Raw genomic sequence first — 20,703 nt, forward strand, 5'->3', positions numbered from 1 at the left:
TTTACGCTGCATTGGAATCTGCAGTCAAATAAGGGAAAAATCATTTTTCGCACATAAGTAACGAAAAAGGGCACTTTTGGCGTCTGGGGTCTGACGTGGAGGGTGGCTGACCAAGCGTTTGTTTTTGACGCGCTGGGAGTGAGAATGTGTTGCAAATCCTTCACTAAGTGGTCAAAACTTTCATGCGTGCCCTGTTTCCTTTGAAGTGACAACGAGCGATCCTCTTGTTTTTTCTCGGCCTTATGTAGCAACCAAACTTATCAAGTACCTTAGTAGGGTCCTCTTTTTCCCCTTCACCCCGGTCCAAAGTCTTGTAGATTTCTCTGCCTTGCTCACGGATCCACGTGCCCAGCCATCCTGCTTTCTGCTTAGCAGCTAGCTCTGCTAGCAGCCGATTGAAGACAACAGCAGCGTGATATCTGAACCTTTCGAACTCTTGATACAGGTCGGCGACATCCCAATCAATCTTTGGATGCTCAAACTACTGAGGTGTAGCCATTGTGAATATCTGCACTACAGACTTCTGACACCATGTAATGCATTTGTGTCGATGTAGCCGACAAAACGAGGCTCAGGCCGTGTCTCCAGATCAGCGAGTGGTGTTTTTTTATTCTCGCCTGCTTTTCTGTGCACAACAGAGCATGACTGCCCTCTGCTGGTAGGCAGGAGGAGTACACATTACAATGACAGCAGTCTCAGCAATACATTACAAAACCAACATCCTTCAGGGTGTCCTGTGAAGGTTTTCTCAGATCGTCTTCATCATCATCATCAAGAGGAAGCCTGGCTGCACACCAAACTGCTGTTCATTGGACATAATCTGCTGAATTCCCTCAGCAGTTTGTAAATTAATCTTTGCTAACTGCAGGTGAGCAAATCCTCTCTGATATTACAGTTTGTTTCATGTGCATCAAGCTAACCACAGATGACATGGACTGAGTCCCAGCTGCAGTTCGCTTCAGAGAAATACATCACACTGATATTAATATTTATTGTGAAGCTTCGACTGGAAATAGACAGAAAAATAACATCTGAATCCTGAAACAATCTCAACTCCAACCTTTAAATACATGGAAGAGGAAGAAATTTACAAGGAATCATTTAGAAGAGCTTCAACAGGAAACAAATATGATCTGTGACTCTGTAAACATGTTTTTCAGTGAAAGAGACAGATATGCACAGACAGACTGCTCTGTTCAACAGTGGGTATCTCTCTGACAAGAGACTCTTATCAAACTCAGCACAGAGACACTGAGGAACCAGGAGACCAGAACCCAAATCCAGGATAAAGAGGTTCAGTGAGTGTGGTGTTGAAGGTGTGGAGGTGGATCCGAGTGTCAGAGGAGATTCTGTAGAAGGACAGAATGCCAGCAGGACTGTCCACATACACTGCTACTCTATTAGAGACAGAGGTGCAGAAGATAGATGTTTTCACATTATTGTGCCAGACAAAGTAGCCGCCGTCAGAGCACTCCAGACACCAGGACTGATCGTTCCTTCCAAACACACAGTCTTTACTGTTTCCTTTCCTCCTCATTCCTTTGTAACTCACTGACAAATTAACTTCTCCTGTCCACTTGACTTCCCAGTAATAGCGACCAGTCAGCCAAGTGCTACACAGCAGCTGAGGATCAACATCAAACCTGTCCGGATGATCAGGATAGGACTCAACCTCCCACACACGAGCCACCCTCCTGTTGTCATCAAACAGTCTGAGATGTTTATTTACTGTGTTTGTGTCGATTGTGAGCTGACAGGAATCTGATGGAGAGAACAAACACAATCCAACTGTAGTTACTGATCCCGTATCGACACTTTGATGACGACTCGTGAATAAGTGGTGTGAAAGTCTGAAGATATTGAAGGTGTGCTGCTTTGTTGTCATGAATCAAATAAAAACACACTTACATTTCCTCAGACCTGGTGTCAACCACTGGGCTCCGGCAGGCTCCACCCTGAAAGGATTACGGGGGTCATTTTCATTATGGTTGCCATGGAGTAAACATCTCTGTCTGCAGCATTGAGCTCTCACTCCAGCGCGCCAGCAGACAGCTGCTCAGTGGGGAGAGAGAGGAGAGCAGTGTGTGTGTGTGTGTGTGTGTGTGTGTGTGTGTGTGTGTGTGTGTGTGTGTGTGTGTGTGTGTGTGTGTGTGTGTGTGTGTGTGTGTGTGTGTGTGTGTGTGTGTGTGTGTGTGTGTGTGTGTGTGTGTGTGGCCCTCACTATGACCTCCGCTGCTGCAGCAGAGTGTTGTGAGGACACACACAGTAGTATCAGTGAGAGAACAGAGAGCAAATTAGTAAAAGAATGTGTTTCAGGGTGGTACTTAAACGAATCATTGAATTATTTCAATGGTTCGATTCATTAAGTTCCTTGATTCATTTTTTTACTGATTCGAAGTTTCGTTAAATGTGCGCACCACAGTCTGAACACGTGTTTGCTGATGCACAATGTTGTAATCTAGATGATGTGGAGGTAAATAAGAGGACAAGCAAAGACAGAAACCGTTGTAAAGGGCAGCTGGGGGAAAAAACCTATGATTTTAAGCTGTCATTCTCTCATCTTTAAGGTATGGGGGAAAACTGGTCTTAAGAACTACAACACTGTCCCTGGGATTGATAAAGCATTTGAGAATTTTTGTATCCTCCTCCTGCCTATGTCTGTCTACAACTCTGTCTCTGACATCCATGAGTTCCACTACCAAGCAAGAGAATACTCCAGGAACAGCTGTTTTCATGCTCGACTAATCTCTTTGATTACAGGTGGAAGCAGTGCCTTCCCTCCCTACATGCAGATCGAGCAATGTGCGTAAACCCCTGTGATCCATGGGGGGCCTAATCTTGTGCAAGAGGATTCATTCTCATCCATGAGGCGCTCTGTGCGCTGAACACTTACAGATACAGCCAGCCCATGAAAGAGAGAGAAAAAGGAGGAATCCGACGCTGCGCATGCAGCAGCACACCTTCCCTCCCGTTGGGCATTTTCAGCAGTTTCAATGTCAGCTTAGTTTCAATAAATTGCATGTTCAGAAAATCTTTTGTCTCACCCCCCATTTCTTCTCGTTTTATGTTGAAGCTCTACATGGAACCCTCATTCACTGCCAGCCATGTCCTGATCAGAAAAGCCCTTTGCTGCCAGCGCTTTTCAACATTTTTACTGTTTTTTTAAGAGTCACAGAACGTTGCGCGCTAGGATGATGTTGACGCCAAAACTAACAAAACACAGAGGAGACTCGCCTCTTACATCAGGAAGAATCCACGTGTTTCGAGTGTTATCCGTTCTTTCATAATCCATTGTCGAATTGTGATTGGTAGAAGATTTTCCGGTTCGTGCCTGACTTTTTTTTTTACAGCAGAGGGCCAAAACGATCTCCTAGCACATGGATTTTCGGCTTCCTGATCTTGTGACATATGTGGATAAAGATCAGCTTTACAGCTGGGATGTTTGTTCTCACGGTGCGGGTGCTCATTTCGACGCCCACACAGTAAAAAAATGCAAATGATAAGAACCATGCAAAATATGATTTTTGACCATTTTTCAAGTTGTTAAATTTTCTATCAGGACTGTATTGAAATTATTTGGCTGTGTAACATCTGGTGTTTTTTAAACGAAGGTTCATCCTCATTTCATTTTATTTTACTTTGTAGTTCCAACAGGGAGGTTTCGGCCTCGGCCTGACACCAGGAAATGGTGCGAGGTCTTGTTATCAGTAGAACTCCCTTGAGAAAGTCCAGACTACGACGTCTTTGAGGATTGTTGATTTATAACAAGCACCTGGGAATGTTTTCTTCCTGGGTGAGAGTCTGAGAACGATGTGTGTGCGTTTATCTTTTATTGTGTGTGTGCTGTGTACTTTAATAAAACCTTTCTGAAGGCGTCAGCCGGACGAGAGAGCGATCTGACTACCAATTGGTGGGTATCTTTTCATCTCTCCGACTTTGCAAAGTCTGGTTTTTGGTTGTTGGTTGATTATTGGTTGTTGGTATTGGTTTGACAAACTGATTACTCTAACCCCCTTGTGTGTGTGTTGAACTTTCTTTGAGGTAATGCTGGATTGAATAATAAAATTACCCAACAAGGACTGTATCTGTTATTAATGTTCAACCATTTTCTTTAGTGAGAAAAGGAAAAGATGCTATTTGTCTGATTGTCCATACAACCCCATAATCAACACGAAGCAGACAGACAGAGCTTAATTATGAACAAATAACACATTTACAGTTCTTTCTCCTCTATCATACATTGTTTGTGTCTGCAGCAGGTGTCTCCATACCTCAGGGTGTCCAGTCTCCAGTTTAGATCCTTCAGTCCAGCTGACAGCAGCTTCACTCCTGAGTCTCCTGGATGATTGTAGCTCAGGTCCAGCTCTTTGAGCTGGGATGGGTTGGAGCTTAGAGCTGAGGCAAGAGAAGCACAGCCTTCTTCTGTGATCAGACAACCTGACAAGCTGCAGACACACAAAACACAGAACAAACATGCATAAACAATGGCAGACATCCAGCGGGGGAGGGAGAAACTAAAGACACCTGGGTTCATGATCTTTGTTAAAGCTTTGCTAAATCAGGTCAAGTAATTCAAGCCACATCAGTCAGGGGCGACAGAGGCTCAGGGGTATGGCGTAAACCCTATAATTGGTGAGTTTCTGGTTCAAACCCAGGCTCCAGTAGTAATGTCAGTTGTTGTGTCCGTGGGGAAGACACTTCACCCTCTTTTACTGCTGGTGCTTCTTGGAGGTACCAGCGGTACCGGTGTATAAAAGCCTTGCCTTTTTCAATGTGCCCCAGGAAAGTTGTGGTTACAGTGTAGCTTATCATCATGTACATGTGTGAATGGCTGACTGATAATTTATCTTTTATGTTAGAACAAAAATATCATTATATCATCAAAAATACACAAGACTATTTAAAACACAGAACACACACAGCACATCTTGATACCTGCACGTTGGGGTTTACCCCCGTGAACGAGAGGGTGGTCTAACTCCGCCTACTAGTGGGGGGGATGGGTTCTGAATGTTGTTTGTGTTTATGCACCAAACTACAGTCGATATTGCACACTCGTTTTGGAGTCCTTGGAGGAGGTGCTGGAAAGCGCTCCTTCCGGTGACTCCCTCGTCCTGCTGGGGGATTTTAATGCTCACATGGGCAATGGCAGTGAGACCTGGAGACCTCCTGATTTGAACCTGAACTGTGTTTTGTTTTTGAACTTCTGTGCTCATGGATTGTCCATAATGAACACCATGTCCAAACATAAAGTTGTCCTTATGTGTTCTTGGCACCAGGATACCTTAGGCCGCAGCTCAGTGATCAACTTTGTTGTTGTCTCATATGATCTGCGGCTGCATGTCTTGGACACTCGGGTGAAGAGAGGGGTGGAGGGGTGGTGAGTTGGCTTCGATGGTGCAGGAGGATGCCAGTCAAATCTCACTGGCCTAAATGTATTGTGAGGGTCTGCTGGGAATGTCTTTCGGAGTCTCCTGTCAGAAGAAGTTTCAACTCCTACCTCCGACAGAACTTCTGAAATGTTCCGAGGGAGGCAGGGGACATTGAGTCTGAGTGGGCCATGTTCTGGTTCTAGTTCTAGTTGTGGTGTCAATCCCCGAACCCGCTGGTGGACACATATGGCTGAAGAATCAATCAATCAATCAATCAAAGCTTTATTTATATAGCGCCTTCCGCAACCCTGTCAGGAAGCCCAAAGCACTGAACATGGTACAGTTGTAAGTAATTATAGTGAATAAATCAACAATAAAATAAATTCAAATTACAAAATACAAAATGGAAATTACAAGATAGATGAAACATTCCGGTAAAATACAAATGTGTGAAACACATTTGGATTGAGCGGATGGATTGAGTGTACCAATGAAAACTGTGGAATGGATTCAACATAATAGAGGGCCATAATCAAACATGTTCTGGAAACGCCAAGCGGAGGAGGTGTGTTTTTAGGTGGTTCTTAAAGACTGGCAGAGAAGGGGACAGCCTAACTGAGGGTGGCAACTGGTTCCAGAGTAACGGTGCTAGGACTGAGAAAGCCCGGTCCCCACGGGTACGACACCTAGACCGAGGGACAGCGAGCAGGCCTTGGTCAGAGGAGCGCAGAGCGCGTGATGGGGAGTGTCTGTTCAGGAGTGTGGCCAGATAGGGGGGACCACCACCCTGGAAGAAATGATAAACAAAGACGAGTATTTTGAATTGTGAGCGATAGCAAATCGGAAGCCAGTGCAGGGTGGCCAGAACTGGGCTGATGTGGTCCCGTTTCCTGGTCCCAGTCAGGAACCTGGCAGCGCTGTTCTGCACAACCTGTAGGCGATGCAGTGTTGACTGACACAACCCTGCATGTAGAGAGTTGCAGTAGTCAAGCCGAGAAATTACAAAGGCATGCAGTACCCGCTCCAGGTGGGCTCTCGACAGCATATGCTTGATTTTAGCAAGGCGTCTCAGGTGAAAGAAACTGGACCGGATCACAGAATTGATGTGAGCGTCAAATTTAAGTCCTACATCAAGTTTCACCCCCAAACTGGTAACAACTGGTTTTGAGTATGGAGAAAGAGGGCCAAGATCAGCATAACGATCCAGAATGAGTGCTATTTGGTCTTTTTGGCCTGTGGGACTCCAGAGGGTACTGGCAGACTGTTACACCCCTCTGTGGGCTCAGCTAGGAAGGTGAGGAGGGGGCAACATAAGAAGGACGAGTTTAACGTAAAGGGGGAAGAAAGGGCTTGACAGAGCAAAACCAACTCAAAGTGTCCTTGTCTTTTCAAAGGTTTATTAAAAAGAAAAAAAACAAAAGGATGTCACAAACTCCTCCTCCTGACCATCTCTGCTAACCTCGCAGGCGGAGCACTACACACCAGTTTGACCTGGGATGACGCCGCCCTGAAGGCCGTCTACCTGGAGGGGTTGTCTCCCCGAATCCCGGAGGGCATGATCGGGCATGAAGCCCCAACCTCCCTGGACCTGGCGGTGGACCTAGCTCTCCAACTGGACCGCTGCATCCTGAATCGACCAAGCACAATGTCGGCTCCTATTCACACCAGACCATCTCCCCATTGTCAGGACAGCCGACCGACGGAGGAACCCATGCAGTTGGGTCATCTTCCCCCCGAGGAACGGGCGCGACGTTACCAGGAGGGACGATGCGCCTATTGTGGGGATTTGGGTCACCACCGCGCCACGTGTCCGATACGACCGGGAAACGGTCCCTCCGGGTCGGTGTAGGGGCTGTCCCGCCCGGAGTCTCCACTCTTCCAGTCCCACATCGCACCACCCTCCCGGTCACATTCCAGCTGGACCAAGGGCCAGTCCCACTGGAAGCCCTTCTCGACACCGGCGCCACGGAATGTTTTATTGACCAGGGATTAGTCGCCCGCCTCAAGATACCCCTCACAATTCTAGACCGACCCATTCCTATCACCTCAGTGGATGGTCGCCTGCTCATGCCGTACCCTCTTACCCACCGATCCCAGGACCTCCGCATGACCATTAATCAGCACGTGGAGACCCTTCATTTTCTGGTCATTCGGGCCCCGGCTACTCTTCTCATCCTGGGTCACTCGGGGTTCTGCCGCCATGAGCCTCACATATCGTGGTCCACCAGCAAGGTCATGGCCTGGGGCGCGACTTGCCTCACCCACTGTAGTTCCCTTGGATCCCAGACTAGAGCGACACCTCCTAAGGATGTGGACTTGAAACTCGTTCCACCACAGTACCATGACCTCGCTCAGGTTTTTGCCAAGGAACCCACCACCAGGTTACCCCCTCATCGGCCTTATGATTTGGAGATCAGACTCCATCCCGGAACCACCCCACCCCGGGGTCGTCTGTTCTCACTCTCCCCAGAGGAGACCAGGGCAATGGACTCCTACATCAACGAGGCCCTCCAGAAGGGTTTCATCTGCCAATCCACATGCCCTGGCGCTGCAGGGTTTTTCTTTGTTAAGAAGAAGGAGGGGGATCTCCGGCCCTGTATTGAGTACTGGGGGTTGAACAAGATAACCATCCGGGATCGTCACCCTCTTCCCCTCATGGGTACTGCTCTGGATGTGACCTCCCAATCCACCGTATTCACCAAACTGGACCTGCGTAGTGCCTATAACCTGATCCGCATCAAGGAGGAAGAGGAGTGGAAAACTGCCTTCATCACACCGACCGGCCACTACGAGTACCTAGTCATGCCCTTCGGCCTCTGCAATAGCCCTGCGGTTTTCCAACGGTTCATCACCAATGTACTGAGGGACATGCTAAGTCGTTGGGTCTTCGTATATCTGGACGACATCCTCATATACTCTCGCACAGCCGAAGAGCACACCCAGCACGTTCGAGCCATCCTGTCCCGTCTCCTGGACCACAATCTCTATTCCAAATTGGAGAAGTGTGCCTTTCACCAGGAGTCCACCTCCTTCCTGGACTTCACCATCTCCTCCCGGGGTCTGAGCATGGATCCTCAGAAGGTTCAGGCTGTAGCTCAGTGGCCACTACTCACGACCCTAAAACAGCTACAGAGCTTTCTGGGCTTTTCAAACTTCTACCGCAGATTTATCCGCAACTTCAGTTCCCTCGCCTCGCCTCTAACCTCCCTCACCAAAACAGCCAATCAGCCTTGCCCTTTCCGCCTCACTCCGGGGAATATCCGAGCCTTCCATGAACTGGTCCGTCACTTTGTGAGTGAACCCATCCTCCTCCACCCGGCCCTTCATCGTGGAGGTGGACGCCTCCGAGGTGGGAGCGGGAGCCGTCCTATCGCAACGGGGTCCGGACACCAAACTCCAACCCTGCGCTTACTTTTCCCAGAAGTTCTCCCCTACACAGCAGAACTATGGGGTCGGCGACCGGGAGTTGCTGGCGATAAAATGGGCTCTGGAGGAGTGGAGGCAATGGCTCTTAGGAACCTCCAATCCTTTCCTAATCTGGACCGACCATCAGAACCTAATCCATCTACAGACTGCCCGCCAACTCAACCCTCGCCAGGCTCGGTGGGCCCTCTTTTTTGAGCCCTATAACTTTCACATTGCCTACCGACCCAGCTCCAAGAACCTCAAGGCGGACACTTTCTCCCGGCGCTACACGCAAGATCCAAAGCCTCCGGAACCTTTGACCATCCTGCCGGCCCAACGGTTCTTGGCCTCCCTACAATGGCCTCTGGAACAATCCATCCGGGCTGCTCTCCCTGCTGATCCTGCACCCCCAGAGACTCCCCCGAACCGCCTCTACGTTCCGGTCATCTGCCGACGGGAGGCCTTGAAGTGGGAGCATTGCTCGCAGCTCACTGGACATCAAGGCCAAGCTCGAACCCTCCAGTTTCTCCGTCGGGTGCTTTGGTGGCCCTCTATGAAGAAGGACGTACGCGAGTTCACTGCCGTATGTGATGTATGCGCCCGGTCCAAGTCGTCCACCCAACCTGGCGCCGGGGTCTTGCAACCTCTCCACGTGCCCAAGTGGCCGTGGTCACACATCAGCCTGGATTTCATCACGGGACTTCCCGCTGTCGATCGCCTGTCCTCTCCATCACTGACCATTTCTCTAAGGCCGTGCATCTAGTGGCCTTGACCGGTCTTCCCACTGCCAAGAGAACGGCTGAACTCCTCCTCGACCAAGTGGTGCAACTCCACGGCTTTCCCCAGGACGTGGTGTCCAACAGGGGACCCCAGTCCATCTCACGTTTCTGGAGGGCCTTCTGTCATCTGGTCGGCGCTTCCAACAGCCTCTCCTCCGGGTATCATCCTCAGACTGATGGCCAGACGGAACGGGCGAATCAGCAGCTTGGACGCTACTTGCGCTGCTTCGCTTTGTCCCAACCGTCCACCTGGCCCCGCTACCTCCTGTGGGTGGAACTCTCTCACAACCTCCATACCTCCTCTGCCACGGGTCTTTCTCCCTTCGAGACGTGTTATGGGTACCAGCCCCCTCTGTTCAGCCATCAGGTGCCTGAGGTGGAGGTTCCTGCTGAGACTCTGGTCGCCGCTGTCTTCTCGCCTGGATCCGGGCCCGTGCAGCCATCAACCGGGCCAATACGGAATACGCCCATCCACATCGCCGCCGCCACCGTTCAGGCCCCGTCTTCCAGCCTGGTGACCAGGTGTGGCTCTCTTCCACCAATCTGAGGATGCCAGCGGGCTCCCGGAAGCTCGCTCCCCACTTCCTGGGGCCTTTCCCGGTCCAGAGTGTCATCAATCCGGTCACTTACCGGCTGCGCCTTCCGGATGCTCTTAGGATTCACCCGGTCTTCCACATCTCCCAGCTCAAGCCGGTGGTCTCTTCTCCTCTCCACCCTCATCCGACTCGATTGCCTCCACCCCGCTGTGTTTTCAATTCAATTCAAGTTTATTTATATAGCGCCAAATCACGACAAGAGTCGTCTCAAGGCACTTCACATAATAAACATTCCAATTCACAGTTTATTAAGCCAATCAGAAATAATGTTTCCTATATAAGGAACCCAGCAAATTGCATCAATTCACTGACTAGTGTCAGTGACTTTACAGCAATCCTCATACTAAGCAAGCATGCAGCGACAGTGGAGAGGAAAACTCCCTTTTAACAGGAAGAAACCTCCAGAGAATCCTGGCTCAGTATAAGAAGCCATCCTCCACGACTCACTGGGGATCGAGAAGACAGAGCAGGCAGACAAAGACACAGAAACACACAGACACACACACACACAGACACACAGACACACACACACACACACACACACAGACACAGACACACACACACACACACACACACACACGCAATGTGTCTACAGCTACACCGTGATGTCTCAGTAAACATTGTATCTGGTGAAAGAGAAACTATTGTATTCATCCCAGTGGATCCACAATTAAACGGATAAACTAGTATTGACGAGGATTGTGTGTACTCTGTTCGCAGGATTCTGGATGCCCGCCGCCGGGGATGTGGTTGGCAGTACCTGGTGGACTGGGTGGGCTACGGCCCGGAGGAGCGCTCTTGGGAACCCGCTCGCTCGTTTTTGGACCCGGCCCTGTTGACTGAATTCTGGTCCCGCCGCCCTGGGACTTCTGGGGCTTGGCTCGGCAACGTCATCACATCAACTCTATTTAGGGAAGTGCCACCGCTAAGTTGTCACTCAGTCATCGTACTAGACATACGTCGAACCTAGTTCTCAGTATCATCCACCATCAAACCAGGGAAGAGATCTTTCCTCGCTGCCTACCACCGGTAAGACAGCTTCCTTAATTATTTGGAACCGCCGCTCAGCCTCGGCTCTATCTGAGCGCTGCGTCGCCGTTCCTAGATCAAAGCTGCGTGCTCTGTTCAACCTAACGCTAGCCACTCCGCGTCTGGGTCACACAGCCATGGTACAATCAACCTCCGCTATGCTTCAGCTCAGCCAATCCAACCTGACAAAGGATGGGGCAAAACCCTTACCTAGAAATTAACCAAGCGAAGATTAATTCATTAACTGAGAACATCCACACTGAAAATCCTAAAATAACTCTCCTTAATTAAAAGGGCAAAAAACCCACTGAGTAATTAACCAAGGTTTGAGAGACAAACCAAACTAAAATTACTAAAGTAACTGAAATTGTCAAAACACCAAAAATCCTAAATAGTTCTTCTACATTAAAAAGGGAAACCAAGACCCCAACAGGGCACAACCCCAACTGGTATTTAACCAAGGTAAGTCTAAAGGATGAACCAAACCAAAATGACCAATTAACTTAAATTGTCCAAACTTCAAAAATCCTACCCACTCTCTCACTAGAAGTAAGAACAACTGCAAAAGGTTTAAACCACAAGACCAAGAGAACCACAAGGGAAGAGAACACCAGTTGCTGCTGCAACCCACAAACATTTCTCTCCCCTGATGAGCTCCAGCTGGCCGCTTTTGAAGGGCCAGCTGATGAGATGAAAAGTCCCAGCTGGCCGACTGCTGCTCTAGTGCTGTCCATGGTCCTGAAAGAAAGTTGCTTCCCAAGGGGCAGCTGTCCAAGGTGCTGCACTGCAGAACAGGAAAACAGGGCTCCAACACCACTGGGCTCCAAAACGGCGGCGGCCGTAACACAGACAAAGCGGAATGCGGCCCTGTTAGTAAACAGAGAGCCGAGAATAACTAGCGGCAGACACGGAGAAGCTTGAAAAATACCTCGCGAAAAAACTCTAAAAATATGAACGTTTAATTCCCCCGTGACTGGAGGAGTGAAAAGATGCGCAGCAAGCATTTTATTTGTGGACGGACATGACAGGAAATGTGTGTTTAGAGGTGGTGAGCGCATGAAGAGGTGGAGGAGAATTAGCGACAAATTTGTCCGTGTTGAAAAGTATCATATACAAAAAAACACAATATAAACACACTATCCTGGACCGGATACATGAGAGGATACCACAGAACAGCGCTACGCCCTCTGTTGTCCTGGTGGGTAATTGCTTTGCAACACTTCCCAGGAGACGGAGAAGTATGAGGGCAAAATGTCTCCGTCCGTGTGTGCTGTTGGAGCTGACGGAGAAGCATGAATCAGGTATCTCCATTAGAGATGGGGTGAGAAGTTCGGTCATCCGATAGGGGCTTGGAGTAGACCCACTACTCCTCCACATCGAGACGAGCCAGTTGAGGTTGCTCGGCATCTGATTAGGATGCCTCATGGATGCCTCCCTGGTGAGGTTTTCCGAGGCATGTCTAACCTGGAGAAGATGTAAAGGAAGACCCAGGACATCCTGGAGGGATTATGTGTCTTGGCTGGCCAGGGAACGCCTTAGGATTTTCCCGGAGAAGCTGGCCCAAGTGGCCGGCGAGAGTTAAGTCTGGGCCTCCCTGCTTAGGCTCCAGCTCTCGCGACCCGACTCCGGATAAGCAGCTGGAAATGAATGGATGAATGGACGAATGGATGTTTAAAACACAAATTTAGAAAAATATATTTCTAGTTCTTTACATTTTATATGCAAAATAAGGCAAAAAGTACCCCCATTAAATGTCAAATGTTAATGCATTTTGTGTTAATATGAACTTTAGAATGCACGACAATAAACACTAATATAACCCAGAAGATGTGGGATTGACAACCCCAGAGTCCTGATACTGACCTGAGAGTCTCCAGTTGACAGTGTGGACTCCTCAGTCCAGAGGACAGAAGTTTCAGACCTGAATCGTGCAGGTTGTTGTTACTCAAGTCCAGTTCTTTGAGACAAGAGGACTGAGAGCTGAGAACTGAGGACAGAACTTCACAGCTTTTCTCTGACAGGTTACAGCCATTCAGCCTGGAGGAACAATAAAATATTAAACCATTTACATTTAAAATGTTTATGTAAATGAGTAAAGTAGTAAATTATAAACAGTTTTTCTGCTCAGCTCAGCTTGTTAAAAAGCAACTCATAATGACAGGGGGAGGAGAGAGAGAGAGAGAGAGAGAGAGAGAGAGAGAGAGAGAGAGAGAGAGAGAGAGAGAGAGAGAGAGAGAGAGAGAGAGAGAGAGAGAGAGAGAGAGAGAGAGAGAGAGAGAGAGAGAGAGAGAGAGAGAGAGAGAGAGAGAGAGAGAGAGAGAGAGAGAGAGAGAGAGAGAGAGAGAGAGAGAGAGAGAGAGAGAGAGAGAGAGAGAGAGAGAGAGAGAGAGTGAAAAGCAAAACTTAACTTGATACATTGATGTTAATTAGTTTTAGGTTTATACTTGTGTTATTAAACGTAATGTGGAAAATAGCTTTGCTGTAATTGTGTGTATTTATATGTGTTTATATATATATATATATATATATATATATATATATATATATATATATATATATATGTATATTGAGATCACAAACTCTCCAAGTTAATTGTGAATTTGTTTAATTTTATCAGATATGCATTGTGATATTAACTATAAAGATAACATTTCATCAGAATACTAAATTGTTTGATTATTGCTTTTGTTGTTTTAGTCTTAATTCCAGAAGAGGCCAACAGATAATACCAACTGATATTAGGGGCAAAGAGAAGAGAACAGAAACAAAGTTGCTCTTTACCAGTGAGTCAATGTGAACTGAAAACAAAACAAAGAAAAAATGCTGGTTGTTCAGCAATTGCAGATCTGAAGGCCATTGATGAGGAGGCATATGAATAACTCAGCGGAACAACGGACACGTATAGTGAACATTCTCAGTCATCCCAGGTCATGGTAATCAAAAGGGGTTCAAATGAAGGCAACTGGACTTTTTTAGTTTATTGAAGATCAGGTTTCTGCTCATCGTGCCACAATAGACAGTTTATGAGAAAAACGCTCCCATATTCTAGTCAGAATTGACAAAGCTCCTTGAAAGAGAAGAAAAACATCTTCAAGAAACCTAACAAGTCATGTTGCCTTTATTTGAACCCCTTTGAATGGACTAGAAAATGTGTTTAAAAATGTAGAAACAAGTCTTAGACATGTTGTGGGATAAATAAGTTAAGTTATTGCTAGTCTGCTTTAACATGTGTTTAGTGATGTCACTGCAGTGTTTATATTTTTTTGGTAGAAAAAAAATTTTGTATTGTTCATTTGTTACTGTAAGTAACTAGTAAACGTTTAGGGCATTTGTACGAAATTACTGCTTTTTCATGGTTAAGTAACACGTAATATTTTAAATTAATATGATTGTTCATTGTTTGTTAGAACATTGTTTAGGTGACTGTTAAAATTGCTAAGGCACCGTGACTTATTTGACTAATTATTATTATTTTTTTTTTTGCTTTATGTTAGGGACCATAAAGTTGAACTAAAGGTAAGTTACTGATGAGGTAATGATTAGTTAATCATTAGGAGTCATTACTTTACTTTAGGAGCCACAAAAAGCATAAGGGATGGTAAGTTACTGATTTGATAATGATTAGTCATTAGGAGTAATACCGGCAGAACAATTATTGAACAAGACAAATATATGTCGATATATTAAGTCATCCGTTTCTGATTTGATATTAATGACTGAACAGCTATTAAGTAATCATTCAGGAATAATCAGCTAATGAAATAGGTTTGGACTTGGGTGTAAAGCTTAGGTAATTGTTGTTGAATCATTAGTGGGTGATTAAGTATATATTAATATTATGATTTACTAACCATTAAAAAAGCATTAAAATCATTAAATAATCATTAGCTAATAAATCCACCATGAAGTAGTTGTGAAGCATATACATTCATTAGTTAATCATTATATCCTGATTCGGTCATTTAGTACTAAGTAGGTAAGCAGATTTGCTGAAGCTTGTGTGATAATTTGTTGCTGATTAGTTATTTAGCCGTTTCATGACTAACCAGACATTAATTAATCATTCAAGAAGCATTAGCTAATAAATTCACCATGGGATGGTTGTGAATATTAGGTGATCCTTAGTTAGTCATTAAATCCTGATTCATTAATCATTAGTTACTGATTGGGTAAGCAGTAAGCCATTAATTGTCAGTGTTACTGAATTTAATTTTTATTTATTTGTTTGCATCAATGTACAAAATGCCTAGCATTAGCATCCAACAGCAGATGTCCAGTGATGTCATCTGTAAAGTAGACTATCCACACGTGTCTTTAAGAGTACGTAAGCTGCCATCATAAACTGCTCCTCCCGCTGTCCGGTTTTATGCTTCCGGTTCTTCTACTTTGTGTCGTAACTGGCGGCTTTACTAGTTCGAAGATGAGTTCTGGTTCAACGTGTGCTGCTGTCAGCTGACTCAACAATTCAAGAAGCCTAAAAAACATTTTAGAAACAGTTTGTCTTGAGCATGAACAGCTTTGAAAGGTCAGCCCGTGCTGAGCACCTTACGCACTGCATTCTATGCCACAGAAGGAGGATCGGAAACTAGTGTAGTTTTGAGCGTTAAGACTGAAATCGCACCAAAGAGAGTTCATGCTTGTTGGTTTCATTTTGATGATAAAAAGCCATCAGAGCTACACCCTGATCCATAACTGTATTTGGGCTATGACCCCCCCCCCCCCACCCACCCACCCACCCACCCCACCCCCCCACCACCACCACCACCACCACAGAAAAAGGCTCAACTAGAATGCCATGAGGATGCCGTGAGTCAGACAGCTTGCAGCAACATAAAACAAAAATACATATTCTGTACCTGGCCTGTGAAACTAGGTGTAGCTTGTCCCCGTTTCACATTTCATTCATTAAATTCTTCAAAAAACACTAAATATTGCTAAATAATTGCACATGATGAATGTTGTTAGCATCATGGCTAGCTGGCTATCGTAAGAAGTGTGCTGTGCAGTAGTCTGGACGTTGGCACGTCTGTGAGAAGTGATGGGTGAGGCACTGTCCTCGCTGCTTTTTGAAACATCCTTACAGTGTACACGCCACCGAAGTGCTGACATTTAAAATAGCGAAGGCGTGAACAAGCATCCATAAACAACACAGCAAACAGAAGCAAAATGCCATCTTCTGCTATGAATCATGGGTAATGGTAGCCTGGCAAGCCAGACTAAATAAATGTATTATTTAGTCTGGCCATGCTCCATTGACGGCTCTCGGTTGTGGGGCGGGTTCTACCGTTGTCTTTCAAATGATCTCCGCATTCCACTGGACAATGAATGTGACATACTCTTGTTTCACTCTGTTGCATCATCCCACCCACCAGGCATACAGAGTGCCTTGATTGGCCCACAAAGCAGATAAAGCTCTGTGATTTGTTCACTAAGCAGATAGAGCACTATGATTGGCCCACCATTATGGACCAATCACAGCTCTTTATGTGTTTGAAACCCCTCTAGAGAGCTGTGATTGGCTAGCCAGAGTCCTGGTAGGAGCTGCGGAGGTTCCAATGGAGCGTGCCTAGACCAAACTTTGCAAAGCAAGAATTTGGTCTAGTTCACTAGGCTAGGGTAATGGTGCAAAGCCAGGAATACTGTGGACTGGTTTCTGCTTTAAGACGTGACTCTGTATGAACTTACAGAGCTTTGTTGGAGGCTTTCACCACTGGCAGCAGCCTCAGAAGAACCTCCTCTGAGGCAGAGTAATTCTTCAGATCAAACACATCCAGATCTTCTGATGACAGTAAGATGAAGGCCAGAGCTGACCACTGAGGAGGAGACAGTTGATCTGTAGAGAGACTTCCTGAACTCAGAGACTGTTGGATCTCCTCCACTAGAGAATGGTCATTTACTTCATTCAGACAGTGGAACAGGTTGATGCTTTTCTCTGTAGACTGATTTTCACAGATTTTCTTCTTGATGTACTGGAGTGTATCCTGGTTGGCCTGCGACTTGTGTCCTGTCTGTGTCAGCAGGCCTTGTAGGAGACTCTGATTGGTCTGCAGTGAAAGACCCAGGAGGAACCGTAGGAACAAGTCCAAATGTCCATTTGGACTTTCTAAGGCCTTGTCAACTGCACTCTGATGGAGGTATTTTAATTTTAGTCTCTTGAAAACTTTGGACTTCCTAGAGCGTTTCTTGTTTTCTCTCATAAGGTTAACTCCAGACTTGCAGAAGATCCGATGGACATGAAAAGCAGCAAGAAACTCCTGTACGCTCAAATGGATGAAGCAGAAGATCTTGTCCTGGTCTAGTCCTCTCTCCTCTCTAAAGATCTGTGTGAACACTCCCGAGTACACAGAGGCTGCTCCGATATCGATGCCGCACTTGGTCAGGTCTGGCTCATAGAAGACCAAGTTTCCTTTCTCTAGCTGATCAAAAGCCAGTTTACCCAGAGACTTGATCATCCTCCTGCTCTTTTTACTCCAGGGTGGATCCATCTCAGCTCCTCCATCATACTTTACTTTCTTGACTTTGGCCTGAACCACCAGGAAGTGGATGTAGATCTCACTCAGGGTCTTGGGAAGCTCTCCTCCCTCTTTGGTCTTCATCACATCCTCCAGAACTGTAGCAGTGATCCAGCAGAAGACTGGGATGTGACACATGATGTGGAGGCTTCGAGATGTCTTGATGTGAGAGATGATCCTGCTGGCCTGCTCCTCATCCCTAAATCTCTTCCTGAAGAACTCCTCTATCTGTGGGTCAGTGAACCCTCTGACCTCTGTCACCATGCCAACACACTCAGGAGGGATCTGATTGGCTGCTGCCGGTCTTGTGGTTATCCAGAGGCGAGCAGAGGGAAGCAGGTTCCCCCTGATGAGGTTTGTCAGCAGAACATCCACTGAGCTTGACTCTGTAACATCAGTCAGGATTTCGTTTTTGTGGAAGTCCAAAGGAAGTCGACACTCATCCAGACCATCAAAGATGAACACGACCTGGAAGTCTTCAAAGCTCCAGATTTCTTTGGTTTCAGTAAAGAAGTGATGAACAAGTTCCACCAAGCTGAACTTCTTCTCCTTCAGCACATTTAGCTCTCTGAAGGTGAACGGAAACAGGAAGTGGATGTCCTGGTTGGCTTTGTCTTCAGCCCAGTCCAGAGTGAACTTCTGTGTTAAGACTGTTTTCCCGATGCCAGCCACTCCCGTTGTCATCACTGTTCTGATTGGTTCATCTCTTCCAGGTGGAAGTTTAAAGATGTCTTCTCGTCTGATTGTTGTTTCTGGTATGACTGGTTTCCTGAATGCTGTTTCAATCTGTCTGACCTCATGTTCACCTTTGACCTTTCCAGTCCCTCCCTCTGCGATGTAGAGCTCTGTGTAGATCTGATTCGGGAGCGTCGGGTTTCCTGCTTTAGCGATCCCCTCGAACACACATTGGAACTTGTCCTTTAGACCACGTTTGAGATGATGTTGACAAACCTCTGCAACACGTCCTGAATGAAAAAGAGAAATTATTAATTGAGTATTTTAATAGTGCGATCCATCACCCACAGCATGACTTCCGTTACACTTTACACCCTCAAATTATGTTTTGATGCAAATAGATGCAGGATAGATCCTCTTACTTCTCAGTAGATGGTCAGCCAGCTCCCCCTGCTTCATCCTCCTCAGGAAAGAAACTGTGATCTTCATAAATGATTCTCTGCTGCTCCTCCTCTGCTCTGCATCCTCGCCCTCCAACACCTCCTCCTCGTCCACCCTCTGACTTTCTGGATAATCTGGATCCAGAAGCTTTTGACACTTTTTTAATTCGTTCTTCACAAAAGTGACAATGTTGTCTTCCAGCAGCTGCAACAGAAAAACATCTGAGTAACGCATCAGACTGAAATCATGGAGCACCGGAACTGCGTTGCTCTAGGTGGCTGCTTGTTGGAGTAGCTCTGTTGACTACACGTAAGTTTTGCCTTTTCTTGGACATTTTTTCTTCTAGTTTCTCAAGAAAAACTATTTTGTTGGACACTTTTCTGTTTCTGGTGCTGTGAAGCTTGGAGGGTTCTTACTGCAATTTTTTAGCTATCTTCACTTTTCGAGCATTTGTTATGATGTGTAACCATGGCAACAAGCTGGTTTACAATCGGGAGCAGCTGATTAACATTGGGAAGGCTGAAATAATACCTCAACTGAAGCCACAAATCCCAAATGAGCTAAAACGCAAGAAGCGTGGGTGCAGAGCGGGAGCAAAACGGAGACAGAGAAAGAGGAAATTCAAACTATCTCCTCCATCGATCATAATGGGCAAAGTGAGATCACTGGCCAACCAGACGGAGGAACTCCAAGCCCTTTCAAGGACTCAGCCAGAGTTTTGGCAGTTTCGGAACCGCTGGAGGAGATGATGCAAGGAAGGATTCTCAAGAGAAACAAGTAAATGATGGACAACCCTGAGCATTCTCTTCACAAGACTGTCCGACAACGGAAGAGTGTCTTCAGTCAGAGGCTTCTTCAGTTTGGCTGCAACACTGACCGCTACTGGAGATCCTTCCTGCCAACAGCCATTGTAATATACAATAACTCTTTGATGACTTGATTATTATTATTATTCTGAGCTACTACAGCAATCAATTTCCCTCTGGGATTAATAAAGTATTTTTGAATTGAATTTTAATTGAATTGAATTGAATTGAAAACATCAGATCCACATTGGAGAGACTGCCAAGTCACTGTGTTCTGATCCACCATCGTATCAAAAAGTGGCACAAGTAGGCAAGAATTCCTTTTCCAAGCTTTATTAAAACCTGCGTCACATGTAGCTGAATCATGCATCCATCTTAACTCCCTAAGCACTTCTTCCCTCCTCCTCTCCTCTCTTAATCCATCCTATCCTATACTGCCCCCTAGTGTTGGACACAACACACGGGTCTGCAAAAGAACAGCATGGGGATGACTGTGAATGGAACATAGGTTTTAATAAGTGTTGTCTATGTACAGACCATAAATATGGAGTCCAGTTGTATTTTGTGCTGCTGGGCAGACAGACCATCAGGAAGCTCTGAGCTCTGCAGATCCACTCTGTGGAGAATGAAGAATTAGCTGTAAGTCTGGCTACACAGAAATGTGTGGTGTCATCTCCAAAAACTATCAGTTTTCCTCCGAGCAACACCTATTCCAGTGTGCCTCAAGGCATCCCCCATCACCCCATGTGCTAAGATACATTATCAAGCCTCAGTGACTACCAGACCGTTGCTATGACACTGAACAATATGTGTGGAAAAAAGCTTGGGTCACATTTAACACATGTTGCAATAAAAAGATTGTTACGTTTTACACAGTTGCATCATCGAGATGCAGCTCCCCTCTCTGATGCGGTGGCTCCAGGTGAGCTCAAATCTAAATTTTAAATGGTAAATGGTCTGTATTTGATCTAGCGCCTTCTAGAGTCCTGGAACCCCCCCAAGGCGCTTTACAACACAATCAGTCATTCACCCATTCACACACCCATTCACACACTGGTGGGAATGAGCTACAATGTAGCTACAGCTGC

General features: G+C 46.3%; 1 protein-coding gene across 1 annotated transcript in view; it reads right to left on the minus strand.

The window, feature by feature from the left end:
• Positions 1 to 977: 977 nt before the first annotated feature.
• The window catches only part of LOC107374044 (NLR family CARD domain-containing protein 3), a 28,849-nt gene continuing 9,123 nt past the window's right edge, over positions 978 to 20,703 (minus strand). Inside the window, exons 4-10 of the mRNA XM_015942186.3 lie at positions 20,153 to 20,231; positions 18,791 to 19,013; positions 16,867 to 18,658; positions 13,045 to 13,218; positions 4,272 to 4,445; positions 1,909 to 1,955; positions 978 to 1,761 (exon numbers count right to left, since the gene is read on the minus strand). Of these exons, the coding sequence (XP_015797672.3) occupies positions 1,238 to 1,761; positions 1,909 to 1,955; positions 4,272 to 4,445; positions 13,045 to 13,218; positions 16,867 to 18,658; positions 18,791 to 19,013; positions 20,153 to 20,231 (3,013 nt within the window). The 3' untranslated portion in view covers positions 978 to 1,237. The remainder of the gene's footprint in view (positions 1,762 to 1,908; positions 1,956 to 4,271; positions 4,446 to 13,044; positions 13,219 to 16,866; positions 18,659 to 18,790; positions 19,014 to 20,152; positions 20,232 to 20,703) is intronic.

This window comes from Nothobranchius furzeri, chromosome 3 (assembly GCF_043380555.1).
Source record: "Nothobranchius furzeri strain GRZ-AD chromosome 3, NfurGRZ-RIMD1, whole genome shotgun sequence".
Lineage (NCBI taxonomy): Eukaryota > Metazoa > Chordata > Actinopteri > Cyprinodontiformes > Nothobranchiidae > Nothobranchius > Nothobranchius furzeri.